General features: G+C 40.1%; 1 protein-coding gene across 1 annotated transcript in view; it reads right to left on the reverse strand.

The window, feature by feature from the left end:
- Window positions 1–21,963, reverse strand: part of kiaa0319l (KIAA0319-like ortholog) — a 35,794-nt gene extending 13,831 nt beyond the window's left edge. The window contains exons 1-9 of the mRNA XM_080295870.1: window positions 21,825–21,963; window positions 14,944–15,119; window positions 13,950–14,056; window positions 9,093–9,361; window positions 8,816–8,902; window positions 8,069–8,315; window positions 1,061–1,150; window positions 540–637; window positions 319–406 (exon numbers count right to left, since the gene is read on the reverse strand). Of these exons, the coding sequence (XP_080151996.1) occupies window positions 319–406; window positions 540–637; window positions 1,061–1,150; window positions 8,069–8,315; window positions 8,816–8,902; window positions 9,093–9,361; window positions 13,950–14,043 (973 nt within the window). The 5' untranslated portion in view covers window positions 14,044–14,056; window positions 14,944–15,119; window positions 21,825–21,963. The remainder of the gene's footprint in view (window positions 1–318; window positions 407–539; window positions 638–1,060; window positions 1,151–8,068; window positions 8,316–8,815; window positions 8,903–9,092; window positions 9,362–13,949; window positions 14,057–14,943; window positions 15,120–21,824) is intronic.
- Window positions 21,964–22,015: the final 52 nt, after the last annotated feature.

Genomic DNA, 22,015 nt, shown 5'->3' on the forward strand with positions numbered 1-22,015 from the left:
ATTTTATAAGGTGGTTTCAAAAGTAGAATAAACAGTCACTTCGTAGTCAAAGGAGCTTGCAAAGAAAAGCGTCTGGACTTCTTTTTAAAGAAGTCCAGACGCTTTTCTTTGCAAGCTCCTTTGACTACGATGACCTGGATGACTGAGAACCTTCACAGACAAACAGTCACTTCATAAACTGGAGGAAGAGACCCCAAAAGTCTTACAAAATCATATTATTGAGGGGAAAAAAAATGTAAATCATAAATATTCCACTGAGAACAAGTGTAAAAAGAAGCTAAATCAGGAGCCATGACAGGAACTAAAGAGTTTTCATACCTGGTTTGACTGTAACATTAACGTAACCTTCTCCGTGGGCGCCCTCCCCGTCCACTGTCACCTCAAACTCGTACAGGCCCACGGTCAGCTGAGGAGACCCAAAGAGAAGGAATCGAGTCAACCAGAAAGAAGAAGTGATCCTTTTTGGTTACATGGTCAACAGAGTGCCACCTGCATGATTTTATTTATAGCAAACATGAATATGAAACTGTGATCTGCACCTTGCTGAGTTTCAGAGTCTTGCTGTGCTTCCCCTCCATCTCCCCGCTGTAATCTTTGGGATGAGTTTTTAGACGCCAGTCAAATGCATAGTTTGTCCCTGTAGAGAAAAATACATAAAAATAAATACCCAAGTGTAATAAAAATGTACGCATTCAAATAAAATCTACTAGATACAATGTTTTTACACTGCAGCATGTTAAGGAGGGCTCAAGGGATTAACAGACTCATGATGTGTGTTACTCTTCTGAACTCTATAATCTTTTTCAGCATAGATTTGAAATTCTCTGACAAGCGTTCAGCATGACGTACAAAATGATTAAGACTCATGTCAAGCGCAGTTTAGTCCATGCATTACTGAACAGCACAAATAACGCACAGTTTAATAATAATTAGTAACTGGTACACATAGAAAAATCCACTCCATGCATAATTAGCTCCTCCTACACACTCATTTTTCCTCAGGTGTCAGGAAACTGATGAAAAGACTGCATTATTTCATACAGCGTTCCATTGGTCTCACCATTTGGGACCACATAGGCGTAAAGTTTGACCTCGTTGAGGGGCAGCGTTACCTCCACACTCTTTCCTGCTGATACCACCAGCTCCCTCACTGTGATAAAAAACAGAACATTTAACATTAAAAAAACCCCCAAAAAACAGTCACTTAATCGAAAACCTTATATTTAATTAGAAAATGAATACTGAAATGGATAGAATTAACCCTCAAGCAACCAACCAGTACTGGTGACAGAAATGCCCAAGTAGGGTCAGTTTTATCTTACACAGGAACGTTTTTTTCCATTGGCTCTTTCTGTGTTGTAACAAATATTCTAATAATGTTATAACGTCATTAATTATGGTTTCCAAACATTTTTTCATGCAAAAAGGAGTTAAAAAAATAAATTGTGTAAACAACACTGCCTTTGTTTACACAATCCTTATCTGTTCTTTCTTGCAAAACAAACTTTGTGTATGTGTTGGTTTGTTTCTTTGACTGTGAACCCCTCTAACCAGTGGTTAAGCAACCTGAACTGGCACTCGGGCACACCGTAGAACCCTGGAGGTTCTTATATGTAACAGATATTATGACATGATGTGCCTGTAACACTTGATAAAAAGGACAGGATCATTTTTATTTCCCGACAACAGAATCATATTTATATTCACAAAATCCACACAAAAAACTGCGCATGACAAGTTTTCATCACATTGCCTAGAAACCACCTGGCAATGGGGTAAAATTACCTTCTTTTTTTTTTTCTTTTCTTTTTTTTTTTTTTAAATAATACATTTTTACATTAACCCCCCCTAAAAAAACAAATACATTAAAATATTCTCAATGTGATTAACTAAATAAATTTGCTAACAGCTCAAACAGGGCACAGAGTACTGTAACGTGGCCATATATTAGACAGTTTAACACCAAAATATAGATCAAATATAGATGAACTTCCCTCCTTTGTTCCTTTCTGAGTGATTTGGACAGCACTCAGTCACTTCAAGGAAGAGATGAATATATATGAGTTTACACATGTACCATAGACGACATAAACGAGTGTTATCTACTGTTTGCAATGGTTAAAACTGCTATTATCAGTAATCAGATATCTACAATGAAGGCAATAAACAGATGTGACAGGCACAACTCACAGCGATACACAGACTGCGCAGCTTCTGACAGCTTTATTAATCATTTCAGTGTCTTTGTCTTCATTTCGATTTGCTCTTAATGCTGACAGCAGTAACTGCTGCAGAAGCAGCAGGCAGAGACAAAAACTGTGTACACAAACTGTACACAAAACACCAAGTGCACAAAGATTAACGAGCCGATTAACTCGCTGCTGAACAGACTGGAGCATTTAGCAGTTTAAGATACAAAGATTTCCCCGAGAGCAGATGGAGACCACATAAAGAACTAAAAGGAGGGTGAATATTGGAGTTAAGCATGACAAATAGAAACATTAGATTCAAAATCAGTTGTAATATTTGAACTTAATGTGCATGTCGGCAACTGTTTGCCATTTTAACTCAACAACTGTCAGTTTGTTACATCTGTTGACTCTAAAGACTAAAAACTGACTCTGAAACTTTCTTTCCCGAAGAAAATTAATTATTGTATGCTGCATTTAGTCTGATACAGTGGCATAAAACAGTGGTTAGTTTTAAGGAACAAACGAATGAACATCTATTGACCCTGAGTCACACACATCTGTGTGAAGACCCATTAGGTTTTAGGCCTGCAATTTTTGTGAACTGTGGACAGATTTTGTGAACTGTGGAAGATGCATCACCATTCCACAAGCTCATCGATCCTTTAACCAGATGAGCTAAAAGCTGTTAATCTAACGAGTAAAGGAAAAAAGGTCCAACTTTGTGAAATGCTGACAGTTCCTGCACACCCTGAGGATGACTCATTTCAATGAAATCAAGCCTGTAGTTTGTTCCTGTCGTAGTGATGTACGTAAAAATGGGTGATTTTGGTTTTCTGATCGAAGATGTTCAAATATATTGCTCCTGGACTCTTTTTTTTAGAGTTCTGTTCTTGCAAATTTGCCCTTTTTCCCCCAAAAAACCTGCTTACAGTTTTTCTCAAATGTTAAAACACAAAAGCCAATCCTGTGACCCAAATGACCAGTAGTCTAAACACATTTATTAAATGTAGCCACCATATTCCAGTACCATAAACACATGTCACATGAAGACACAATTCACAAAACACAACCCTCTGTACTCATAAATCTAAACACATTTTTCCTTGCTAAAACACATGTTGCAAAACAACTCTGCTCATATTCTCAAATGAAAGCCCATGTGATGCAAAATGCTTGCCACAGTCACCAATCTTTGAACACAGGGAACACACCTGGCGTCAGTCACTACACACAAAATTGAAGACACCTGTTGCTAATGATGTGACCCCACCTATAAAAGCATAGTTTGGTGAAGATGCCAAACAATCACAATGGATGAAGGCATTCGAGCGTGCGGAAGGAGAAGAGCTGCAGGCCAAAGAGGAAGAGGGGTTGAGATCAGAGGAGGAAGAGGTGAAGGCCTAAGAAGAAGAGGAGTTCGGAGTAGAGGAGGAAGAGAAGGAGGCCAACAAGAGAGAGGAGAAGGTCCAGGTGGGAGAAGAAGACAACCTCGCACCATCATAACAGATGATATGCGAGCAACAGTAATTGATCATGTCATTGTCCATGGCATGACAATGGCTGAAGCGGGACGAAGAGTACATCCAAACCTGAGTAGGTTCACCGTGGCCACCATTATCAAGGCATTTAGACAACACAACAGGTATAGTACGCTATTGCTTTCTTTGTCACACTACAGTTTTACAGGCCTGTGAAAGTGGTCTGTTACTTTACATGTAGTTTTACATATAAATCAGTCAATTGACAACACATGTTTCTTTCTTTAGAGCTGAAAGAATGCCACATAGAGGTGGGAGGGTTGCCATATTCACAGCGGCACAAGAAATCCTCATTGCGGATATGGTCCGTGAGAACAACTGCATTAGACTCCGAGAGATCAGAGACAAAGTCATTGCAGATAGGGCTGGGCCATATTATACCGTTCACGGTAATACCGGTATAATGTTAGGCAACGATAGGAAAATGAAATATCGCGATAGAATATGAGTAAAACGCGCATGCGCAGTGCCTTTGTTTTCATACGCACATGGCCGATTGTTGAGTGAAACAGATGAACCAGAATTGGTTTGTAAAAATGGTGCAACTTCCGTGATGTGGAATTGGTTTGGTGTTTGTCCGTCAGATACACAACAAAGCACATTTTTTTGCAGAACATGCAAGCGGCCGTTCTAAGATGCTCTTAAATCTGGGAGTAATCTGGGTCCTAAACTCCGTAACTTCAGGTCAAACAACACTGCAGCATCACTTAGAGTTAAAAACTGTCTAAATTCTTTCATCTTTAATAAAACGATCAGCATTGCTGCTTTACCAGGTGTAACTATAAAGTTTAACTTCCAGGCATCCATGAAAACAAAATGTATTGCATTTAACGGAGTTAGAAGTTAGCAGGAAGCTAGCGGAAGTTAGCTCGCTAGTTTCGCTAGTTACCTAAGCATGATATTGCATGTTCTGACTAAGAGATTTCTGAAAAAATTCAAACGTACAGCTCTGCTATCACTTCCAACATAAATGAAGACAGGAAACTAAACAGCAGTGACGTTTGTAGGGTTACTGAAGTTGGGCTAGCTGGTATATAATGATGTGCTACGTGATCGCTAGCGACACAGCTATGTTAGCATAACATAAACAGTGAAGCTGGAGGACGAACACTAACACTTTTCCACTTATAAAAGTTAACGTGAAGGTTCTTCATGGTTAGAGACAAATGCAATCGCATGGCAGGATGCTGTAAACGGACCAAACTTCAGTCAGGAGAACAACTGAGATAATCCATCCACAATACGAGGTTAGTCATTAATATACTGCAACAACATGGGAATAGAGCAGCTACCAGAGAATTCAACATTAATGAATCAATGGTACAGAAGTGGAGGAAGCAAGAAGAATGAGTTTAATAAAGTTTGATTTATCTGACTGCTTTGTTTCGCTTAATGTGCCTTATAATCCCGTGCACCTTATGGTCCGAAAAATGCGTACTGCACACTGCAGTTTAATGTTGCAAAGCACCTCTTTTTAACTTCAGTGGATATTATACATGGTTATGCTCAGGATATGTCAGCCCATTTCTACTGGAAATGCCTTTTGGTTAAACTTTCAGCAAGGAATTTGCATTTGCACTGTTACATTTTTATAAAGCTTTAATGTACATAAAAACCAGCTTCTTGTTTAAGTGAAAATAAATGGAAGGTTGTCTTTTTGCGCTAGTAATGTTGTGGAGTTGTATTTTGTCTCACATCAATTATATCGTCGGTTATATCGTTATCGCAAATTTTCAAATATATATCGTGATAAATATTTTTGGCCATATCGCCCTGCTCTAATTGCAGATAATGTAAACTTTGAGAACATTGATGCTGTCAGCGTGTCCACAATAGACCGAGTTCTCCGGCGCCAACAGATGAGGATGAAACAGGTCTACAGGGTTCCCTTTGAGCTCAACTCTGCGCGACACATAGAACAACGTTACGAGTATGTGCAAGTACGTATACATCCATGTCCACAGTACAGTTAGTGGACATACTGTGTTGCTTAGTGGCCTACATTACTTCTGGACAATACTGTGCTACCTGATTGACCGTTCTGAACACCTGTACGCTTTTCCATGTTCACAGAGGATAATGCAGTTGGACGCGATGGCCAGACCCCATGAGTACCTCTTCCTGGATGAGGCTGGCTTCAACCTCCAGAAACGAAGGCGAAGAGGCCGTAACATCATTGGCCAAAGAGCCATCACTGAGGTTCCTGGCCAACGGGGGGGTAATATTACTCTTTGTGCAGCTATGGGTACGGAGGGGCTTGTCCACCGGCATGCTGTCCTTGGGTCTTACAACACCCAACGTCTCCTCACCTTCCTAGAGGAGCTAAAAGACATCCTCCTGGACCGTCAACAACACCATCCTAGGCTAGCACATCACATGTATGTGATCATTTGGGACAACGTCCGCTTCCACAAAACACACCAAATCAGAGAGTGGTTCACCACCAACAGTGACCACTTTTTAAACGTCTGTCTGCCACCCTACTCCCCTTTCCTGAACCCTATAGAGGAGTTCTTCTCATCATGGAGATGGAAGGTGTATGACAGACAGCCATACACAAGAGAGAACCTCGTACGGGCAATGGAGCTGGCCTGTGCTGACATCCCAGTGGAGGCCTTCCAGGGATGGATTCGCCATTCCAGGGCGTTTTTCCCGCGGTGCCTAGCAAGGGACAATATAGCCTGTGATGTGGATGAGGTGATGTGGCCCAATGCAGCTCGGCGACATGATGCCGCACAGTGACTGTGTGTAATACTGTAAAAAGACCGTGTAGACAATAAAAAAGACTTCACACTCTGATCATGTTTCCGAGAGTACTGTTGTGTGCGATAGATTCTGTTTTTGCATTGAGTTGTGTTACAGTAGTGTACGTACATGCAGGATGTTTTTATAGATTTATAGTCTTCATGTGAAACTCACAAATCTAAATGCCTAATCCTCTGCAGGGTTCTATGACGATCTGTTACTGTACAGTTTATAAAAATATGCATTGGCAGTTATGAACCAAAGAACCTTCTCACAAATTGAGCATTGTGTTTTCAATTGTTTTGCTGTAGTGTGTAATGCTGTGTATAGTGTTTACAGTTTTGACAGCTTCGAGCTGCTCTCTTGGTGTGGGAGTTTGAGTTTTGCAGTGGGAAGGTGTGGTTGTGTTTATGTAGCTTTAGAGAAGGGTGTTGTGTTTGGACATTGGGGGACCTGGTGGTAACGTTTGTGACATGTGTTTTAGCATTTGAGGAAAAACTGTAATTTCTTTGTGGCACACTCACTATATGGATACACAACATTTGCACAGAGAATCTTTTCTGAAGAATCAGGGTCAATTTTGAGTAAATGAATTAGTCATATTTTTTATGCCCTATTTAAAATACAAGGAAATAAGACACCAGGAGAAACCCTAATTAATGATCAGCAGTGAAATGTTTCCTTGTTATCCCCGCGGGGCACACAAATTTACCAAAAGCTGCCATTTGCCCCCAGGCCAAGCATTACGAACCCTAGTGCTAGATGTTCCCTGCCTGGTAAACACCTCTGCCCTTCAATCCACCGGCCCAGTTTACACAACAGGCTTTGTATTTAAAACACTATTTTTTTAAAACTCTGGTGGCATCATCAAGATGATTTCTTCAGATGTTTTAAAGCTCCTCCAGGGAAACTGGAGAGTTTATAATATCAATTTTCAAAAATGTTTTGCTAGTTTTCTCCAGGAATAATACACTGACTGTGTAAAAGTGTAACTACTATGAATTTCAAATAAACTGACTGTGGCTATAAAACCACAAGCCGCATTTAAAGTGTAGCAATTCTATTGTTAAAGTCAAAAGGCTTTTTCAGTGTGGACATGCAGAGATTGGTTTGTTGCTCTTTTTCCAGTTTCTCTACAGAGACGGTTCTGTAAGTGAGGACAGACTGATCATACTAGTTAGTCCTGTCTGTAGAAGCCCAGCCGCTTTCTCTCAAAACACATTCCTCCAGCTTACTCTCATTCAGCTACACACCCACAGAGCACACTGATTTCATCTGGGAAAAATAACATGTGAGCAGTCTACCATAAAATGTGTGGGCAAAGTAAACAGTTGCATTCTGTTAAACTATTTCAAACAGGACGGTGAAGCGTCTTCTGTACATTATGAGTATGTGAGCCTGAAATATACAAGCTGAAAGCTTAAACCAAATTTAGAAGAGGAATTTTCATCTGACTTCACACCAGTTCAGTACTGTTACATTATTAATTAATTCATAGTTAATACATGAAGACATATTACTGAACAAGCCAAAAATAGGCGATGGCTGTCAGGGGACGTGACACCCACTGCTACCCACAGATTCCTCACTTACCGGCCTGTGTCGGGGTTGTGTTGATGGTCGAAGAAGCTGCTGTGGGCGTGCTGACATCGCTGTCATTGGAAGACGACGCAGCAGCATCAAGGGCGACGTTGATCGTTGAGTTCTGCGGCGATGGAGCAGGAGGCGTGCCTGAACTCCCATTCGTTATTTGGCTTATGTTCTTTTGGGAGAGTTGGATGAGAGCGATGGTGCTGGGTGCTGCTGATGTTGGCTGAGCTGCCTCTGTGTTGGAGCTTCCCTGTAGGCAGAAAGTAAAAACCTCAGGCTATAAAGTCAGAAATCAGAGCAGATCTGTGTCTGGAATTGGGGAGATTTGAGGAATCACATCAGAAATGTATGGGTTCATATCTGCAGATATGTATGTATCATTCAAATTAACCAATAAGTGTGACTGCAGGGAAGAGGGTAGAAATGTGACAAGTCAAAAAGAGTAGGAGGAATGGCCTGCTTTATAAAACTGAGAGTGCATTAGCTAGTAATTTTAATGGAGGAAAAAAAAAACTACGTACTTTATTTTAACATTTTGTCTCATTGAAATTGTACCTGTGTACAAATAACTTATACAGTTTACGAGTAGGACATACTAAATGCTATCACAGAATAGGAAAAGCATCTCCAAATGTATTATGAAATTTGAAAATGTTCTACTGAAATCAGAAAATGCAGCTGTACAGAACTGCATTGAGTCATATGAAAACTTTTTAACATGAGTTTCACAACAGTTTTCTGTCACGTTACCGAGCGGATATGGGGTCTTTTGTGTATTCTGTGGCTTCCTGTAGGTGGTGCACGGCGAATCGCTCTCCGCCTCACACTGACAGGGACCTTAAAGTGAAGTTACAAAAACAGTGGCATTTAGACAAAAGTTCCCTAATCTGTCTTTAAAATAAATAAATAAATAAATAAAAAAAATTCTCATCTGATAGCAGTATCACAATCAATGACTGTATCATCCAAAAAAGGCAGACAGATGCTGTTTTCTTAGAACAGACAATCTCTTCTTTTACAACCATACCTTGGAGAGCAGCTGTAGGAGACCGAGGGACTCCTCGTGGGGCTGAGGCAGGATGGAGATGGGGCAGCCTCCTTCACGCGAGCAGCTAAGAAACACACAGCGACCGCCGAGACTCCAAACAGCATTGCACTTTGGCTCCAGGCAGCAGAACTCCCAACACCTCGCTCCGGCTCTCCCATCTGCTAGAGGGTACCAACCCAGGCTTATGATGCTGCTCCAATGGATGCCCAGAACTCCACCGGTGACCCGGCAGTGATTTGCTGACACACCTGGACCAGGACAGAAGGAAGTCAAGATCTATGATGGACTGTATCCATGTTCAAAATCAGACTGAGGAAAGAAGATAAATTCTTCTGAAATACCAACTGAAGGTTTCACTGCAGATACATTCTGGAAAGGACTTAGCAGAAAAGAAGATGACATTTGGTTTAAAAAGGAAAGGTAATAAGACAACCTCTCGTAACATAGAAAAACAACACCTCTCTCTTACATCTATATTGGACAGCAAATTGAAAGGACGTCCCTAATTTTCTTCACCACTTATCCTGTCCCGATTGAACCTGGATTGATATATCACAGTTTTAACCTGGAGAGACAGAAATCATTCAACGTGTCCATACCTTTCTGCAAGCTTCAGGGAAAAAGACCTCTCTGAAGCAACTGTGCTAATCATTACACCACTATGCCAATCGAAAATACCACAGAGAAACTGAATATGTAAATCTGAACCCGATTTCTTGAAAGACAGAAATGAAGGCTGAAGAAAGCTTTGTTTAAGCCCAAACATTATTATACAACCAACAGGGACAGCAGAAATGATGAAATCACTTCACCTTTCAGTACAATATAGGTGAACAACAGCATCTCTTAAAGAACAAGAAAAGCCGACTTCTCACCTTTAAAAGTTGCTAAGAGATCAGGAAAAGTAGTTTGGGGCTAATAAAGGCCATGCCTAGCTGACTGAATTTAGCCTGGAAAAAACAACCTTCATGGACATCTAGTCCTTGATGGATTGTTTCATTAAAAAAATTTATTAAATAAATCAACGGCATCGAAGGTGACATCATAGGGCTACCTCTACTCTTTTCACCATTTCACATGTTTATGACTACAACAACATTGTTAAAAAAGGGAAAAGGGTAGTGGCTTCCAGCCACAGCTACTGAGACTTTCAGATTCAGCTTTGACTGAACATTTCTTAGAAAAGTCGACAGGCAGCAGTTTGAGGAGCCAACCAAGGCTACAGCGGAGAGAGGAAGTGCAGCTTTTCCCTGAGAAAACAGGACGCTGATTAAAAACCAAAGCACAGTGTTCAGTACAAACTAAAGTCTGCCCTCTGAGCCAGACATTATCAGACTAATATCAGCAACGCAGTGAGCTGATTAGCTGCCCTGTGTGTGTGTGTGTGTGTGTGTGTGTGTGCGTGCGCGCATTTGTTTTCAAGAGCATTACATTACTGTCCTACACCTTTTATAGTCTCAAATGGGTTCAGGTCAATCCATCCATTATCATTGACAAGCGATTTACTCTGCAGCCAGGTACAGTAAAAGGGCACAACCCTTAAAATACCACAGACTGTTAAAGTAAGAGAGGGAGCGAAGGGAATTTATATGTCACCAGCACAAAGAGGCCAAACGAGCAACGAAAATGGTACAGCCAAGTCACTGTGAACTAAGCGGCATTACAACATAATAAAAATGCTTTTTAAATCTTGTCTTGTAAGTTCTTCACTGCTGCAGCAGATCAAACACACACATACACGCCAGTGTAATTTATCTGAAACCCACAGCATTCCTCTGCAAAGGTTTGTTAATGAATACAGCACAAGAACTGGTTACTGTACTATGCTTAGTGGCCTCTGTTTATAAGCCTCCGCCTGCAGAGTACAACACACGATGAAGAGACAACTAAATATTTTTCTGTTACTGATCTTATTCAGTAAACGCTCATGAGCAGGTCCGTGCCATGCCAAAATATATTTGTGATATACAAGAAATATTCCGAGGCACACCACTCACAGACATAACTCAAACATGCTCCTATTTACTGAGGCCAACTGCGCACACTTAATGTGAATGTCCATATCATTAAATTCACTTTTGTTAAATGCTGTGTTTAATGCTATCTTCTCTGATGCTTTTAAGGCTCATGTTCACACCAGCTAGCATTTTGAAAGTTACGGTCTACAAGATTTGGTTTCTGAGCAGTGCACTAAGCTGCAAGTTCAACACAGTCAGGCTCTCTTTGCAGTGGATGGCTTAAGCTAATCAACTTTCTTTGTTAAGCCAGTATTTCCGCTTCAGGCTGTGTGTGCTTACGTAAAAGATGCTGCCATGTACTTCTAACGTGACAGCCAGGTGCACATTAGAGGTCTGAAAATTTAAACTAGATCATTTTTTAAGTATTACAGATTATGCTGTGTGCTCAGGACTTGCACAGTCCCACAGCCCAATGACGAAGACATGGAAATCACTTTAGTTTGCAGCCAGATTAAAGTGAAATCATTTTTAGTGATTGAATATTCCTGGTAATCAGCTTTCAAATAGACTGACCAATTTTCAAATGGTTGATTAGGGCCAAGAATAAAAGCATGTGGATATGCAATCTCCATTACTAACTGCAATTTCCAGTGGAAAAATGCAACACATACAGTTTGTGATGACCAGGCTTCCATCGGTGGTGTTAGTATGCTACACCTTAATGGATTCTTTCAGCAGAGAATCTACAGTACTGTGCAAAAGTATGAAAATGAAGTATATGAGGCAAAAACAGTTTGTACAATTCTTTTGAGCTTGAAAGTCAATATTTAGAATGCCCACATTTATTCTTCAACACAGCATGAACTCTGTTAGGCAGGTTTTCTCGTAATGTCTTTAACTTGTCTTATTTTGGCTGCCTGTTGTTCAATTGCATTGGGTAGGCCGGTCTATGCATTTGACAACATTAGCAGTGTGTTTACGATCCTTGTCATGCTGAAAAATGAAGCAGTTGTCAATCAGATGCATTCCAGATGGTACTGTATGTCAGAACAAAATCTAGATCCCCAGCACCACTGGCAGAAATGCAGCCACAAATCATGACACACCCTTGTGTTCCACAGATGGCTGTTGTACCTCTCTCTTGACCCATGTTGTAAATCCTGATGGCAATTTGAACCAAAGAAGTCAAATTTGGATTTATCACTCCATGAGACTTGTTGCCACTGATTTACAGTTTAGTTTTTGTGTCATTTGGCATGCCTTGGCCCTTTTTTCCACAGTTTCCATTACTGAAGAATGTTTTTTTGACAGCCACTCTTACAGTACTTAAGAAACAGTAGTATTTCTTAAGTACATGACTTTCAAATACTGGTAATCTGTTGTAGATAGATCTTTAGGTCTGCCGATTCTTCTTTTGTTCTCTGCTTCTCCAGTTTCCTCAAACTTTGTAGAACACACTGCACATCATGTCGACATGTGCCAAGTTATCACCTAATAGTTTTTGGGAATCACCTTGTTGAGGTAAAAACACAATTTTAATGCCTGTCAGTTTGTAGAATTATTATAGGTTTGTAGAATTTCATAGGTTCAACTGAAGAAATGGGCAAAAAATTAAGTGTTGTTGCATCAGGCTGCATATTATTTATTAATGCAATTTCCACTTCTCTCTTACACAATGTCAGTCTTACTTTTTCTATTTTAACTAACTTCATTTATACTATATATTTTTTGTTTTTAATCACTGTTGTATTTGTATTATCTCATATTATAAGGTCCTTACCAGGTGCTAGTGGCACTATTTTATCTTTATTATTCACAGTTTACAGTAGACTGTACTATTTTTACTCTTTATCATGCTGCTGTAACAAAACATTTCCCTTTGTGGGATCAAAGTATCCATTTAATTATCTAGTAACAAAGTGATATATTGTTGAGACAATTTAAATTTGGTTCTTTGCCAAGAATGCCCACTATGTGCAAATAACACTGTTTGATCATTTGAGTTAGATGCCATTTTTTTTACTCCACCACTTACAATAAAAAGTGTAATATATAGAGGTAATTAAAGAATGCAAAATACCTAAAGGTAACAGGACCTTTCATGAAAAAAATAAAGCACATTCATAAAATGATCAGAAGTATAATAGTACCCTTTTCTAAAATCCGGTGTTGTGCAAAAACAGGAAAAACAATGTTTCTAGATGTTTATAAGATAACATTCAGCTGAGTGTGCACTGACTGAGTGAAAGCTTGGCATATCTATTAATATATTACGGTAGCATCAAAAGCAAAACCAAACAAAAACACAGTTCATCAGATCATATTAGACCCTGCTACAGCAACCGGCAACTACTGCTACCATAGCAACACGAGAGGCAAGGGTGACTTTGTGGTGCATCAGTGTAACTCAAGTCTGGAAAAAACGGATTTTACCTCATATGACAACACACAAAGGCTCTGTGGTTTGTCTGAGAAAGGAAGGACCCCCCTTTGGCCTCTGTTTAGTCATCCTACCCCTTGTCCTCTTTTCTTCTGTCTCCCACCACTCAACACACACACACACTATGTCTACTCACAGAGCCTTTATTGTCCTCTTTCACACTGTAACCCACTGAGCAGAGTGGCATCAGAAAGAACTCACACAGCAGGGATGCCAACAGTCGTCCATCTCTCAGCCTAAGATTACAGGGACAGTAAACACCAACCAAGCTAAAAGTACCCTAGCATCATAATAACACTAAGAAGGATGTAGACCCACCCTGAGTAATCAAAGGCGTGTAAAGATGAGTGCTGGAAGCAAAACACGCACACATGTTTTTCTTTATCAGTTTCACGCCATGTGTATTTTGAGTCCAGGGTGATGTTTGGTTTACTTTACCTGTGGGAAGAGCCAGGAGCCAGAGGTAGGTCAGCGGTAGGAGGAGGAGGTGAGGTAAGCACCAGGTGAGCAGCTTGTGGTGTGCATAGGACATTTTGTACAAGGACCTGGGAAGCAGACAGAGGAAGAATTAAATGCAGCTCAGTCATTGCATACGCTAACATGGTTGACTCCCACAAAACACTGAATTTTGGTCAAATGTCTATGGTTTACGTTGAAAGAGTAAACTGGATTTGTCAGACAGTGTGGGATAAATAAAACCACTCTTTTATTTTAAAAAGGTAGATTATAGCCTTTTCAGTGTATCCATTGGATATACCCCAACTTTTTTACTTCCCAAATCCAATGCTGATGCTGTTGCTATTTTAAATGACTTTATCACCTTATCACATTGATTTTGTTGTGGTTCTTTGTGATATTGCAAAGGTGAAATACTTGTTTGTGGTATAATCCTGCACATTTGTCTAAAGTTCTGTGGCCTAAATACTGAACTGCAAACAGTTGTTACTATGCATCTGTTTTATTTGACAAGAGAATTAATCATTGTATAATTATCAATTAAGTGCAACTCACTGTTTGGCTTCTTCTAAGCAGAGGTCATTTGGATGACCTCTGCATCAGCTATTTAATGGATTCAGACTGCCCTCTGCGCCACTAACTGCACATGCAGCTGAATGCTTACTCCAACATCTGTTTCAGCTCTGCTGACAATACACCTACAAAGATTTTGATTCACTGGACTCCACATTTTTGGTGTTTTCTATTTAATTTGCTACTGTAGCACAGTAATTTCCCAAGTTTCTTGTTTCTTATCTTTAGACAAGAGCTGATGTCTGACTCACTATGTTTACCCAAATCAATACAGAACCAGAATCACAGATATAGTCAACTATTATCTGAGAAAAACAAAAAACAAAACAGCAAACAAACAAAAAAAGTATAGCTACAAAAAAAACAAAAAAAACCAAAAGAAACCAAAAACTGTCAGATTTACCTTTCCCCTAATCCAGCAGTGGAAGAAAGGTGAAGGAAGAAAGGAGTGAGGAGTTAGGTTGGCAGGAAGGTGCTGTGAGGTGACAGGTGAAGACGGGCCAACACCAGCACTCTGACGAAGAGATCCAACATGGCCGCCTCAGGGGCCTTCACAGGCTCAGCTGCTCCAACACTAAGCTAGAGAGAGAAATGAATTCAGCTGTTGATCATTCAATATCATTCACATCACATGGATGTGGACATACACGATTATATATTCTGAAATTTCATCTGTATTCTAAATTATTCAGGTCTTGTGCCTTCTCTTCTTTGATTGCTTATGTCCAACGCTGCCTCAGCTTTTTAGAGGAGAAGAATTTTAAGTCTGTAATTTCTAAATCTGATAAGAAAAGCTAATGAAAATGAGACTCTTTACCGGGAGATACTGTGCTGAGAAACTAAAGAAAAGGCACCTTCACTGAAACTGTAGGGACCTTTCATTGTTTTTGGCCTTTTCTGCAAAAGAGAACAAACAAGCCACAAATTCTATTACCATAAATACACAGCAGATTTCACTTACTAGGAATTTTCTGTCTGCCTCTATAATCTGTCATCGGTTTGAGGGTGTAACTAACACAGCAATTCTGTCAATATCCTGTTGACAGCAACACCTAAGGAGGTGTAAAATGATTCACACAGTTTTGGGCTATGTCCTTGTAACTATGCAGAACTGAAACAGGAAAATTAATCATAAGCAAATTTCTGAAGTTATACAACAGTTCTTTACTCCTTCTGTATGCCTAAAGGCAAACTTGATAACATTATGAGTTATGCAAATCTTTAGCCTATGTGAACATGAAAGTAGACACTGGTTAATATCTGGCAATAACTAGAGAATTTCTACATGCCAAAAGGGGGGAAAAGTTTAGTACATGACTAGAGTCTTCACTGACCCTCTCACTGTTCATTTGTTTTTCAGCTCAGGCCAAGAAAAGGTTGCTCAATTCCAGGGAGGCTACAGAGGCCCGAATCATGCTGAACTATACAGATTCTTATTTATACTTTTTGAAGAAAAAACTCAAAGAATCCAGTTTGTTAACCAAAGAGGATTGTAAGTGATAAAAGGTTTTGTTATTGGGAACAACAGACATTTTTTGTTTTCTGTCCTTTCTTCATTTAGGACCCGTCTAAACGAACAACTTGCAGAAATCACATTGACCTTTTCTGAGAGACAATTTCATCAGTACAATATATTAAAAGGTATTAACACCAGATATATAAAAACAATGTATCGTATGGTAATCTATGATTGGGACACAGAAACACGTAAGGGCTAAAACAATTCTTTAAAGAGAGACAAATTGCTGTTGCATCATCTCGTACTGTGACGTCATGTAGCACTCCCAAAGCCTGGCTAAATTCAGCCAGTCTAGTGGAAGTTGTAATATTTAAAAATCCTTCAGGTTCTGACTAAACTGGTACTAAGCACATTATTTATTTATTTCCAATAATGATGTAAGATTCTGGATTCTTCTTCCACACAAAATGAGATCCCTGAGTGCCACCTACTCCATTCAGACAATTTCTCAGATGAAGATAGTGATAAAAGGGGGATTAAACTCTATAAAGAACATTAAAGATTAAGCAACAAAGTTGCATTGACGGCAATAGCTTAATGCTGCAGAAAATCACTAATATTAGAGTAGTAAACTCAACATTTTAATTCAAGTTAATTATTTGATCACTGAGTGCTCTCTCTGCTTTGCTTTAAACTGGTTAGAGATAAACATTATGTGCTCCTGTCCCACAGCATAAGGAAGGAGATGTGGAAATTGCTTTGTTTTGTTGGTGGAGCAAAGAAATTCATTGAACATTAATTCAAATTAATGTTACTGACTGGATAGGTATTCTTGGTGTGTGCGCTGTTGTTCTAGTAACTGCGGTTACAGAAGTGTAACAGAGACTTAACGGCAGATTAGAATCGAGAATGAAAACATTTAATACATGCACCTTCCTGTGACAATATGAGTTTGATTCAGTGGTGTCAGTAAGGTACATCTTAAAATGGTGCACATATAAAACACATTCGCCCCAGCAGAGAATCTGTACTGCTTTTACAACATGCTGCAAATAAAAGCATAAATGTGGCACTTCAACCGGATTCTAAAGTGAAAGTCAAAGCATAACCTGCTTCTGGCTAGGTCATGTGTTCAGCGTAAGTTACCATGGTGATTTAACCAGGTAAAAGGAGAGAGACAACTCTGACTTTAAACTTGACGGAGCTTGCTAACCCAATAATCTTGCTTCATAGTACGCCCTTCTGTTGTAAAAAGAACAAAACCATGACCCAAAATTCAAGCTACAAATACCCTTAGTCACAGGCCTTCGGGACCCCGAGTAACTTCCTCATCTTTAATATCCCGTTGTGCAGGAAGTGTGAGGAGGAAGCCTTTAGTTTCATGTTTACCTGCAGAATAATGACTAAATGAGTCACCAAAAAAGAGGCAAGACTCAGATTACTGTGCTGCTTGAAGGGAAGGTGTAATCCTCATGTTGTTCAGCTTCTGTGGTTTTCGTCTGATGCAAAGATAAAAATCTGAGAATGCGCAATATTTAACCGCTGTGTTGGTACACATGGTTCCCTTTAGGTTATTGCAGCAGAAATCATAAAAGTAGGGTTAAGCATGAGTGGTAGCACACTGAAACACTAAACAGTTATCTTCAGATATGTTGGGAACATAGTGTCAATAGACTAGTGTCAATAGTCTTGACACTATTGTGTCTATTGCTAGTGTCAAGAAGGTGTGACAACTTTAAAACTAATTTCCTTAACATTTCTACAAGGAAACCACAGCATTATCACCACTGTGATATCCTGAGTAGGTACAAAATGTTCAGTTACGAAAGCCTAATCTTGTACTCTGATGTACTCCACCACTGCAAAGACCTCTGTGTGCATATCAGATGATTACAGATGAGCAGAGCTTCAAGGGAAACGTGGACGTGAAGTTCCTAAAAGACGTTCTGCTATGGAAAAATGGTTTTCATTTAAGAAATCAATGGGAAACGCTCCCTTACAGTTTGGTGCAGATTTGTATGTTTTCTCATGATCCAAAAAAAGCTTGTAGGTAACCGGTGAAGCTAAGATTTCCTTATAATACCCTCATTTTATGATAGGTTTATATACACTGATGGAACATCCTGAATATTGAATGAGGGGGGTGTATATAGGAAGGTTTTACAGTGTGTATGTGTTTGTGTGTGGGAGTGGGAGTGGGCTGGAGGTACGTATGTATATACATTTTTAAGTTGTATCTGGTGTCCCACAGGAAGAAGGTTAGAAGTTTAAACCTCCTGGCCGGTCCTGAGCATTCTTTAGTTTAATTCAACGTTCTAGGAGACAGGCTGTACCACGTCTCTTGCCTTGTGACGGCTCGGCTAGGTTCATCCTCACTGTTAAGTTGGATAAGTCTGTCCATGTATACAAACATCCACCTACTTCCTTCTGCTGGATAAGCAGCAGGAAACGGCTGGCAAAAGTCTAAGCAGAGATACCCAGATAACAGTTTGCATGCCAGCCGAGATATAATCACTCCAGTGTGTCCTGGGTGTGCCCTAAGGTCCCTTCCAAGTTGGACTCGAGCCCACCTCAACTGCTGGATTAGTTAATATTGTGTTTGCCATCCTCTGGGGACTGTATATGGAAATTAGGTATGAAGCATGCTTTGTTTTGTGAGGTCAGTGTTTTTGTGCATGGTCCCTGTCAAATAAATACCAAAGCTCCTGAAACACAATGTTTAAGGCACGGCCAGGCCTCTTCTCAACATGGCCTCACCAGGAAACTACTGTGGGGCAATATAGTAATAAATCAAGCTTTCATATCTATCTGTTATGATCACACTCTAAAGAGGTTAGCTAGATGCTGTATCCATATGGCTGGAAGCACATCCCTAATCTTCCACATTAGTAATTACCCTGTGCCATCGGTGCCAGCCTCTGCAAAAATTGAATAAACAGAAAATATAGTTTGAGAGAAAGAAGTCATGTTTGTGTAAGGCACTGTTACAAATGTCCTGATGCTTTTACTAAACTGATAATGATCTTATTTAAACAAAGGCAAGCATTAAAAGCTTAAGCAGCACTGTTTTCTTGAGACAAACCTACAACTATGTTACTTACTGTATTTTTTAAAAGGAAAACGTGGTAGTATCAAACCTGGATTGCTGGTCCGATTCCTTATTCAAATCTGCATTCCTGCACGTGACACTGGAGCACCGAGCAGTCTCTTTCTCTGCTGTAGTCACTGGCTCAGTCTGTCCAAATATCCAAACTGCTCCGTATCCCGCTTTTGCTTATTTTTCTCTCCCTAGTGAACTCCCAAAAGGGGAAAAAGCTCCAGGTGAAAATGATCCAGTGCAGAAAACGTGCAGGAATCAGTTAGGATCCGGCAGCCTGGATTTTTTTTTTAACCATGCAGCAGCTGCCCCGAGGCACGTGGTGACTTTCACTGTGCTGCAGCAGTAACGCTCAGGTGCACACGGTCACCTGGGCTGATGACAGCTTGGCCATTACTGACTTTTTAATGGCCAGTTCACCCATGAGGGGTTTGTTGCAGAACAATGATCTCTGTCACCGAAACCCTCGCCCACCTTCTCTCGCTTTCCTCCTCTTACATCTGGCAAATTCTCTCCCTTTGACTTGTTTCTTCCTCCTCCTCCTCCTCTCTCAGCAGGAGCAGTCAGCTCTGCATCGGCTTCTCCGCAGACAGGCTGATGTAGCTTTTCTCTGTCCCACGCACAGCTTCCTCCGGCTGCCACAGGGAAGGAAAATCAAGTTTTTATGTCTCTTTCAGGCAGCATACCCAGGAAAACATTTAATAAAATGAATAATCATGACAAACTGCTTATTTTGTTGTGACAACTCTACAAATATCCTTAGAGCAATAACTACACTAATCCTAAAATAAGATTACAAATCAAAGACCCAACAGAAAGTACGAGTACATCACATTAGTCTTTAACTCACTTTAAACTTTACTCTTTGCCAAGATCTTGGCTTTAGGGTTTTCTCACTTATTGCATATACAGCGCCTTCCATAATGTTTGGGACAAAGACAGTTTGTAGTTCTGCCCCAATCACAGCGGATTGCAAATCAATCAATATGTGACTGAAGTGCTGACGTTCAGCTTTAATTCAAGGAGCTTTATAACAATTTTACATGCACTTTTTAAGAATTACAGCGATTGCTATACACAGTCCCCCAAATTCTGAGATTCAAAATTAATGAACATAAATTTAAACACTCTTTTTAATACCTTTATGAAAAGAAAAACTTCACCTGAGGTCTAAACCCGTGGGCAACACCAAATGTTGAGTTTCCTTGCTTGAGTTACTCCATCAGATCTCTATTATAGCCACCTTCACTTGCTGCTTGTTTGTGTTTGACAATGGAAAAAGCGCACTCTGTTGGGTTTAGATCAAGTTAGGGTGCTACTTCTATCAGCAGTCACATCTTCAGGTAACACTAGTGACTTTGTTCCACAGCCATACACACCAATGCCACAACACTGCCTCTATCATGTTAGACAGATAATGTATGCTTTGGATCATATTCCATAATTTTCTCTTCACATCATTCTAGTTCAAGTTAAGCTTGGGTAACAAACGTGTGCCATTTGCAAGCACTCATATGATTTCCGTGAAATTATCATGTATTTTAAACGGAGCAACTGAAACTGGATTCACTTCTAAAGTACATCTGGGTCTGGGTCTCAAGTTACATAGCAGAAATGTTGACCCCCGTTTGAGCTCTTGGTTGCTCCTTAGATTTAAATCTAATGGTTTTGCCATCAAGTCCCCTTGGCTTTGGAGTGACCAGCCTGAGGAGAGAATGCTTGCTAATCTCCTTAAAAAGTCCTTTTCATACTTTTAAATTGGCCTTTTATGTCTTGTCATCAGTGATATCTTTTTACTGTCCGTTTATCTGCTTTCAGTTATTTTGTTTATGGTCTATTTTGCCTGTTCTAGGTTTTTTATTGACATGTGTACACATTTTAATCATATGATAACAACAACAACAACAACAACAACAACAACTAAAAGTCATTCTTAGTAATTTCATAACACCAAGTATTTGCCTCACTGAATAAAAGACGTTCAGTAACTGCCAGCTTCATATCAGAGATGAAACGTAGAGGGACTAAATAAAGAACATTACTTCAGCCTCTGCTGGCCTATTTTATTTTGTCAACTAAATGACTGATAAAACAAACAAAATAACCCTGATTTGCTGACTAAGCTCCACTCTTGTCTGTTCCTATTCCCGTGCAGCGCGTAATGGACTGCTTAAAGCGCAAATTGGTGCATGTTTGACTATATGAATGAAAGTCTGTCAAGTCAAATGAGACGCGTGAGTAAACGCACTGAAAAAAACAAAAACAAAGAAACAAAAAAAACCCTCACACTACTAAGACAAAATGGTGGGCTCGTGCATTATGTATCTTGCGAAACTGACAAATCACTCAGATTTACTCAAGACAGGACAAGACGTGTTCAGCTGTCAGATAATTCAATACAGGCCGGTATCTGCCCACAGCACAGTCTGCTGCACTGTCATAATATTATAAACAACTGTGTGGGGGGTTGATGTATAAACCCAAGTGCCACTTGCGCGCATTTAGCAGATGTTATGTTTTTACAAGGCATGTCGACGTCCAAGCACTGACACGGGAAGGTTGAAGTAGTGCACCGTAAGGTATTTCACCTGTTTAATCCCGGGATCACTCGCATCCAAGGCACCTTGAGGCTAACAGCTGCTGACATCTCTCATCGGACCCTACACAATGCGTTTTAACGGCAACTGCCCCCAGTAACACAAGAGAGAGAATGCGTGCACGGACTTACACAAACAAAAAATGGTAGAGTTTCTCTTCAGCTGCTCGTTCCGATGTGTAGCCTTGTCTCTTGTTGTCCCCTGCTCTCCAAATTAGGTCAGTACTCCTCTCGCTGATACAGCTGATATGCCGTGAGTGAGTGCTTGACTGTCAATGCAATACGTTTTACGCAAGGTTCCGGTGATGAGATTTTCAAAACAA

The sequence above is a fragment of the Astatotilapia calliptera genome, chromosome 22 (genome assembly GCF_964374335.1).
Source record: "Astatotilapia calliptera chromosome 22, fAstCal68.1, whole genome shotgun sequence".
NCBI classification, from domain to species: Eukaryota; Metazoa; Chordata; class Actinopteri; order Cichliformes; family Cichlidae; genus Astatotilapia; species Astatotilapia calliptera.